At 48.5% G+C, this 7,806-nt stretch overlaps 3 protein-coding genes across 3 annotated transcripts; all 3 read left to right on the top strand.

The window, feature by feature from the left end:
* Positions 1-347: 347 nt before the first annotated feature.
* TEOVI_000135500 (uncharacterized protein) lies at positions 348-2,054 on the top strand (the record flags this gene model as incomplete). The annotated part of the gene is made up of 1 exon (XM_067224590.1): positions 348-2,054. The coding sequence occupies one exon, from the start codon at positions 348-350 to the stop codon at positions 2,052-2,054; it is 1,707 nt and encodes a 568-aa protein (XP_067080691.1).
* Positions 2,055-3,084: 1,030 nt separating this feature from the next.
* TEOVI_000135400 (heat shock protein-like protein, putative) lies at positions 3,085-4,044 on the top strand (the record flags this gene model as incomplete). Its single annotated transcript, XM_067224589.1, has 1 exon — positions 3,085-4,044. The coding sequence occupies one exon, from the start codon at positions 3,085-3,087 to the stop codon at positions 4,042-4,044; it is 960 nt and encodes a 319-aa protein (XP_067080690.1).
* A 597-nt stretch (positions 4,045-4,641) lies between these two features.
* Positions 4,642-6,813, top strand: TEOVI_000135300 (uncharacterized protein; the record flags this gene model as incomplete). The annotated part of the gene is made up of 1 exon (XM_067224588.1): positions 4,642-6,813. One exon carries the CDS (start codon positions 4,642-4,644, stop codon positions 6,811-6,813), a length of 2,172 nt encoding a protein of 723 aa, XP_067080689.1.
* Positions 6,814-7,806: the final 993 nt, after the last annotated feature.

Here is a 7,806-nt window from a genome sequence, read left to right as displayed (position 1 = left end):
ATATATATATATATGCATGTGTGTGTGTGTGTTCGTGGATGCCAGTGTGAGACCCTCTTTTTTCTCGTCGCGCTCGCCATTGTACGAGCATCTGTAGAATTTGTTACAATGGAGAATAAACAATGGATTTTTTTTTGTACGGACGCACATGCTAGAAAATGCTCGTACACTGTTTCCTCTTCCTCTTCCTCCCGTTTACTTATTGTTTTTTTTGAGTTTTATTCTTAGTTGCTTGTAGGTCGGCGTCCGTTCCGTTCCACGTAAGATAATATTTCAACGACAAAGGAAAAATCACATACTTATTTTTTTTTTTAAAATTTTTAAACAAAGGGGGAAAAAGGAGGTACATGTTCCAACGCCTTGACGAGGAGGTGCCGAACATTGGTCAGTTATCTGATGGTGGCGGCAGCCCCAAATCGCTCAATGGTGCTGAAGCGGCTCGCACGCATGACCGTGAGTCATTCGGTGCGGCTTCTGACAAGAGTGCCAATTTGGAATCGTACCATCCCGAACCCACAGATGTGCCATCAGCTTTCGCCGATTCTGCAGGTGTGGAAGGCGCCTCGGAAAAAGACAACGCCTCTTCCGAAAGTGGTTGCCCGGAGCCATTAGCGGCTCCCCCACCGTGTGCTGCAGGAGCGAAAGATGCGTTTCGCTACTCAAAAACAACTGTTCCGACTCACCTCGACGAATCGGGATGTACGACACCTGAACCAGTGCTTTCTTCGTTCTTCACGGATACGGATGCAATCCCGACATGGGAGGGTATGACGTTGGAGCAATTGAACGGTTTACGTGATAAAATGCTTTCTTTGCTATCTGGTGTGTCGGAGGCGATTCGAAGGGAGGAGGTAAAATCTCCCTTGTCTCTGGGCCCGTCAAATGAGTTAACAGATGAAGAAAAGCAGGTGGTGGATGCTTCTCTTCAGCGGTTGCTGGTGGAGGCTTTTGAATATTCGTCACTCAGTGATATAAAGGAGATGTATTTGTTTGCGAAAGCTATGCAAGGGAAGGAGGCTTCAAGGATGGGAGCAGCATTACAGAGTATTCATCGCTTAACCAGCCGCGGCAATATACTCATTTCATACAAGGAACTCCAAGATTTTTTGCGTTCGTCAAACCGCTTCACAGCTGATTGGCGGGACGAGTTTGTTTCTTCGATCAAGAGGGTACTCGCAGCGTTCTTGAGCATGTCTCACCAGCCAGATGTGCTGAACTGCTTCTATCCCCAACTATTGGTGATCGCTCGCCACGAGATATTTTATACAGTATTACTACGTGCCGCACAAGGTAAGTCTGTTCTACCACAGTCGTTGTACCACTTATCCCCCGAGTGGTTAGCTGCAACACACTCATGCAAATGTACGCTACAACAACTTTCGCAGTCTCTTAGCAACGGAACGAGCGTTGCTAATATGTCTCTGACAAGAAATAGTCAGTGCTCCACCGGTTATGCCACTAACCCAGCACGCCGCCCGTACATCGATTCATCAATGAGGTGGAACCCGCCCCGTGTGAGACCGAGAGTTCCTCTTGGTGCATCGCCGCGGATGGCTTCTTGCGATTCATCGGTTGATAGAAACCAGTATCATACAGAGTACGAGGGGAGGTGGGAAACTCCCACAAGACCGCGAAGAACTTTTGACATGGGCGTCCGCAGGCAGATGTCAACGCGGTCAACTTCTGCGCTTCTCTCCTCACTTGGGGGGAAATCCAGTGGGGCGATGAGCAACACTGCCATGACGGTGACAACGGGTCGAAAGACGCCACTTACACGAACGAGGTCAAACACAGCTGGAATGCTTACCAGGACCATGTCGGCTGTTCGCCACATGGACTCATGCACCACTAATTATGCAGCCGGTATCAAGATCGGGTCAAAACCTGCAGCTGAGTCGCCACTGAAGCTACAACGCACCGCCACCCAACGTCCCAGTGGTGCATTGACTTCAGTCAAACCGGGCACTAAAATCGGTCAGGTTTTCCCTTCCACTGTGCGCGTTGAAACGCGTTCGCGGGCGAGGGACTCTTATCTTGTGACACCCCGAAAATGATCTGTTATCGGTTGCGTCCCTTCCGCTTTCAAACGGTTTACTGTGGTGTGATTGCTGGTGGCATGACAAGGGTGAAATAAGGAAGGTGAATATACGCTGGGACCCCACTGTTGAGACGTTTTTTTTCTTTTTTGTTTTACTTTTTGCGTCTTATTATCCGTTGTTTTGAAGGACAGGGTAAGGAAGTCGGTGCAGATGTGGGAACTTCGCCATGAGCGGTTGCTTGCAATTGCTTTTCTCGGCGTCACTGTCCTTCTTTCTTGTTTTTACACCTCTTATTGCTTCTCCTTTACTATTTTTCACCTTTATTTATCTCTTTGTGTGTTTTGTTCCCTTACCTCGGTGCGTCTGGTAGTTTAAGGTTCGAGAGCCGTCACTATGTGGATCGACTTCTAAACCTTCACGAATTTGGTGCCTCGGGTACGGCTCGCCGGATTTTAAGGGTGCCTATATATGTGTTACTCGACAGGGATTAAATTTGAAACAGCGGAGTGAGAAAAAAAGAAATGTATGTGTGTTTGCGTGGAATGTGTAGGCCTCCATCTGTTTCTCTTCTTCTGTAATTTGGGCGCGAATCTTTTTTATATGGAGAGGGAAAGCGTCCCGATCCACGCACCCTTGCTACCCTCCTTATTGTGGTTAACTTAAAAAAAAATTTGTGATGTTATCTGTCGAGTATGTCATTTTCGCTTTCGTCATCTTCCCTCCCCCTACTGAAGCGGATGAGTAATTTCATCCCCTCCCCTTTTCCATTTGTTCCCTTCTTGCCGAACAAAGCAAAGAGAGGAGGTGGAAAGGGGAGCGAAACAAGGGAGATATGAGAAAGGGGACGGCGTAATTACGGCTTCACTGTGTCATACCTTTTTTATTTATTTACCCAAATACCTTTGTTGCTGTCGACCTTGTAGGAGAAGGGAATAAAAAAGGAAGTCATAAAGCAGTTGAAAGAAGAAGGGGGATTTTCCATCTCTTTTAAGCGAGTGAGGACTCCATTTAAGCGCCGTGCATATTTTGGTGAGCGTGGGCATCTATGGCCGATCTATACGATGTTCTCGGAATCTTACACGATGCGGAGGACGATGCAATCGCTAAGGCGTACCGTCGCCACTCCATGGCGGTGAATCCACAATGCAATCCGGATCACCCTGATCCAGCTGCACTGGAAAAGCAATTCAAACACGTTTCACAGGCATATGTCGTGCTCTCAAACCCCAAAGCACGAGGCATCTACGACCTGTATGGCGAGGAGGGTGTTCGGCATGGTGGGACGGGCGCGCAGGGCATTCCTGGTGGGATTGATCTTGACGCGATAGATCCCTATGCTGTGTTTCGGAGTTTCTTTGGTGTTGACAACCCGTTTCAGGTGATTGGGGAGATCAATGGACTACGCAACAATAGACACAACTTCTTCAGTAGTACTGCTGTGATCCCCAAGAGTCTCGTGAAGGCACCATCCATCGAGGTGCAGCTGCCCGTTACGCTAGAGGATGTGTATTACGGTGCCGTACGGCGAGCGTCTTGGAAGTGCAGTTTTGTCCGCCAGGGCAACGAAACGGTGGTGGAGGAGTTCTTTGAGCTCCGCGTGCCGAAAGGTGCACATGCGGGAGATAAATTTGTTGTTGACGGTAAGGGCGATTGGGAGGAGGGCCGGGCACGTGGTGATGTGGTCGTGGTGTTGGAATTACTTCCACATGAGCGTTTCCGCCGTGAAGGTGACGATCTTGTCGTGAGGGTGCCCATTACCCTTAGGGAGGCACTCTGTGGCGTAACCCTAACCGTACAAACGATGGAAGGCACTGATGTTGCGGTTCTCATTGATGAAATCGTGCACCCAAAGTACAGCCGTCGCGTCGTTGGCCAAGGACTTCCACGTAATGACGAGCCCTCTAACCCGCGTGGCGACCTCATCGTCGAGTGTGACACAACATTTCCAGGATTTCTCACGCTAGAACAGAAATCCGAGTTGAGCCGTATTCTAGATGCCAAGTAAAGTGAGTTGGCGGTGTGTAAATTGTAATTTTTGAATTGGTTGTGAATCGGGAGTTCCCACACTTCCATGTTAGTGCTCCCCTCGTTACCTCTTTTTTCCTTGTTGAAGCAACATTGCTCGGAACTGTTGTTGCCGCCTCTAGAAGGAAACTCTCCTCTGTGGCGTCTCTGTACACGTGTGTGTGGGAACCAACCTGGAGGAGAAACGAGTTAGAATATGTTAAAGATTTTTGTGTGGGAAGGGGGGAGAGCGGTGGATAGATGTATGGATGACGGGCCTTGTTCAGTTTGTGGTCCTTGCCTTTTCAATTACCTTCAATGTAGAAATGAAGAGCGGTCCTTGATTGTTCACCTATTTAAAATCTCTGTAACCTTTTTTTCCCTCACTGCCACTTGTTCCCCTTTGTCTGGAAGCGGCAGGTCACCACCTTTCTCGTTTAATCTGTATATACGTTTCTGATGAAACTATTTTCACCTTCCTTTACACACTGTACGCCACCACCCAAGAAGAAGTAGTGAAGGAAGCGATATCCTTTGTAAAAAGGGTGTTCAAGGGTTATTGCGGCACAGCAACGCACTACGGAGTGGGTGAAATATAATGAGCTCATCAGAGTCAGGGAGTGAGAGTGATAGCTCCTCGAAGAGGTCTGGAAGTGGATCCTCTAACGGTGATGATTACGAAGATGAGTATGATGAAAGCAAGAATGGCTCTCGAAGTGCGTCGAGTGCATCATCAGGGTCGAGTAAAGGGAGCGGTGGGTCAGACAAGTCGGACAGCGGTAAAAAATACACGGAATCGGATGTCTCCACAAGCAGAAGGAAGAGCAGCGTGTTGGCTGCTTCCGAAGGCAGTGACAAGAGCGGCGCGTCGAGTGCCTCTGGTAGTAGAAGGGGCAGTGGGTCGGGTTCATCTGGAAGTAATAGATCCGGTGAAGGTCGGCGGCGAAGTGGCAAAAGTGGCACTGGAACTTACCTTAGCTCAAGGAGAAAAGACGATTCCAGCGACCACGAGTCTTCTGACGATGGGGGTAGTTCGTCTGCTTCAAGTGACACTCCCCCGAAGAAGCGTCCAGAGGTGAAAAAACATGTCGTACCACACGCACGGAGCGCTGGTGATGATTCTAACGCAGGCAGCGACAGTAAACCGACCACACGACCCTCTGCCGAGACTGGGCAAACCCGTGGAGCGGCCTACGCGATGGCTGACCAGCAGGTTACCTCTGTGTCTACCAAAGAGGAACTTAACGACCTTCTTTTGTTAAATGATCAACTTCGTTTGAAGTTGGAAGCACAACGTTCAATTCTTCAAAAGGGAAGGAATACTACTTTATGTCGCTCCCAAAACAGGACAATGTGGAAACAATACCAAAGACCCGCCGCTGCTAGTTTCCAGCGGATGTTGAGTCGCGAGGGCACCCGACGTGAATTACTGAGGGAGAGAGATGAGCTTCTTGAACGGCAATGCTTTCTGCAAAGGAAGGTTTATTGCATTAAGCAAATGCACGTGTACGTCAAACTTATTCAAGAGTGCAAGAATGACATTGCAGAGCTTAGCAAAGAGCGCCGCGCATTGTTGCTGTCCATACGGAGTAACGAAAAGTTGTTGGTAAACACCTCCGAAACGGGGGATCCGAAAAAGGTGTTTAAGCAGCTAGCTGATGAAATACGTGCCAACTCGGTACTTGCGCGGCGAATACTTGATCATCGGCGTCGAGACGCCGTTTCGGCAATAAGGATGCGGAAGGATACTCAGAAACGTGTGGAAAGGTTGGAGGAACAGGTACGTGAAGCCAAGGAATGGGAACCCCCCACCGATCTCGATGAAGGCACACGGACTTTGTTCGAGGAATACCGATGGAAGGCAGAAACTATTTGCGAACTGCACAAGCAGCTTTCTCGCCTCAAAGCCAAGAGTCGGGGAGATATGTCTGACTCTAGTGGTGGAAGGGTGGGAAGCCAGCACGACAAGGAATCTCGTGCATACTATGTAGCAAAAATAAGAGAATTGAGGGACGAAATATACCGTTTGACCTCAAAGGCTGATCGGCAAAAGACTGCTAACTCACCAACACGTGAACCTGTGGACAAGAGCTTTACAACTTCTCGGGGTGATGTGGCGCGGAACCTCGAACAGAGGGGTGGGGATCCGTCCCCAAGGATAGGGTCAAACGAAGGTAACCAACGCAGTTCTAATACCGATAACGGGGGCGGAAAACCGGGTGCAAAGGTGTATGACCCGCTGGGTGAAGTCAAGCGGCGGGTAGACGAAGCTCGAAGGAGCAACACAACTTCTCAGTTGCTTAGTGATGAAACTCCTCAGAGTGCGGCTCGTAATAACTCGCAGCCCCGAAAACGCGGCTCGGTCGATGACGTTGCACCTGGAGGCGTGAAAGCAACAGGGGAGTCGGCGGGGGGAGATGGCGGTGATTCGGCGAAGAGCAAAAGTTCCAAACAGACGGATGGACAGGGGTCTGACGAGTATGCGAGCCAAAGGGATGACTACGATGAGGACGCCCCGAAATCGTATTCGGCCTCCAGGAAAAACGCTGATGATTACTCGGAAACCAGTGAAACCGCTTTGCCAGGTGAAGCAGGGGAAAAGAGCTCGTCTGAAATCGTGGCTTCTACAGGTGGCGGAACGGATACACATAGAGATTCAGGGTCATCCGGAAATAATGGAGCCGCGCCGAACGATAATGAGAAGGTTGCAGGTGAATCCGAAGATCCCCCCGCGAAAGAAGATGAAGGTGCCAGCTGGCTAGATTTTTAGCGCCCCGCAGTGAATTACTTATGCTATCCTTTTTTTTTGTCTTTTTTTTTTCGGGGGGCGGGTCGGAAGGGGTTTGTGCACTCGATCATACGGGGGACAAGGACGGGGAGGTACGGGGAAGTTGTGTTGGTGTAGCAGGAGAGGAGTGAGGAAAAAGATACAAAAGGGAAAAAGGAGAATATAAGAAAAGTCTGTGCGGAATATACATAAATACGGAATCACAAACGAAAATTTGATGGATAGACGAAAGAGTAAAAAAGAAAAAGAGTGTTTGAGAGAGAGAGAGAGTTCAAATAACACAAAATGTAGAGTAGAATAAAATCTGACGGGGTAGGAAGGTAGAAAACTGTGTAAAGAATAGTTTGGTTTGGTGGGAATGATGTTTGTTCGATGTTTTTTTTTCTTTCTCTGTTATATGATTTTCGTTGTACAATTTTTGCAATGTGCGTTATGCTCCAATTCGTCTATGGCAGTTGCTTTTTGTGCAGTGCTGCTGCTGGGCTTTTTCTTTTTCGTTTCTCGTGCCGCATTCAGGGCCTTTACTTACCTCACCCGCACCGATGTATTCCTGCTCTGTGCTTACCTCGATTAGTTTCTCACTGTTATTTTTGATTCGGTTTATTGATCCCAAACAATCCGTTCAGTTTGACAAATGTAACGCCACTGCGTTCGGCATGACGGCTATGTCAAAGATAGGAGAGGGAACCACAAGGGTATCTTCACTCTATTCAATACTACTGTCATTTTTTTTTGTCTGGAGTCCGAACGGTTTTTTTTGTTCTGTTTTTTTTAATTTTTGTTGTGTTTGCCACGACCAATGACACCCGCGACAGTTTGTGCTGTTTTAATTAGAGTTGCAGAACGAAAACGGGGACCGTTCCGTTTCCCACTTAAAGGCCTCAATCGGACGCGTTCATGAGCTTCCTCCTTTTCCCTTTCAATTGCAGGTACAATGGTGTGCCATGCACACATGTATACAACTGTTTTAGTGGC

This window comes from Trypanosoma equiperdum (genome assembly GCF_001457755.1).
Source record: "Trypanosoma equiperdum strain OVI genome assembly, contig: ctg_353, whole genome shotgun sequence".
Taxonomy (NCBI): domain Eukaryota; phylum Euglenozoa; class Kinetoplastea; order Trypanosomatida; family Trypanosomatidae; genus Trypanosoma; species Trypanosoma equiperdum.
This window is presented reverse-complemented; position numbering and strand designations above follow the sequence as displayed.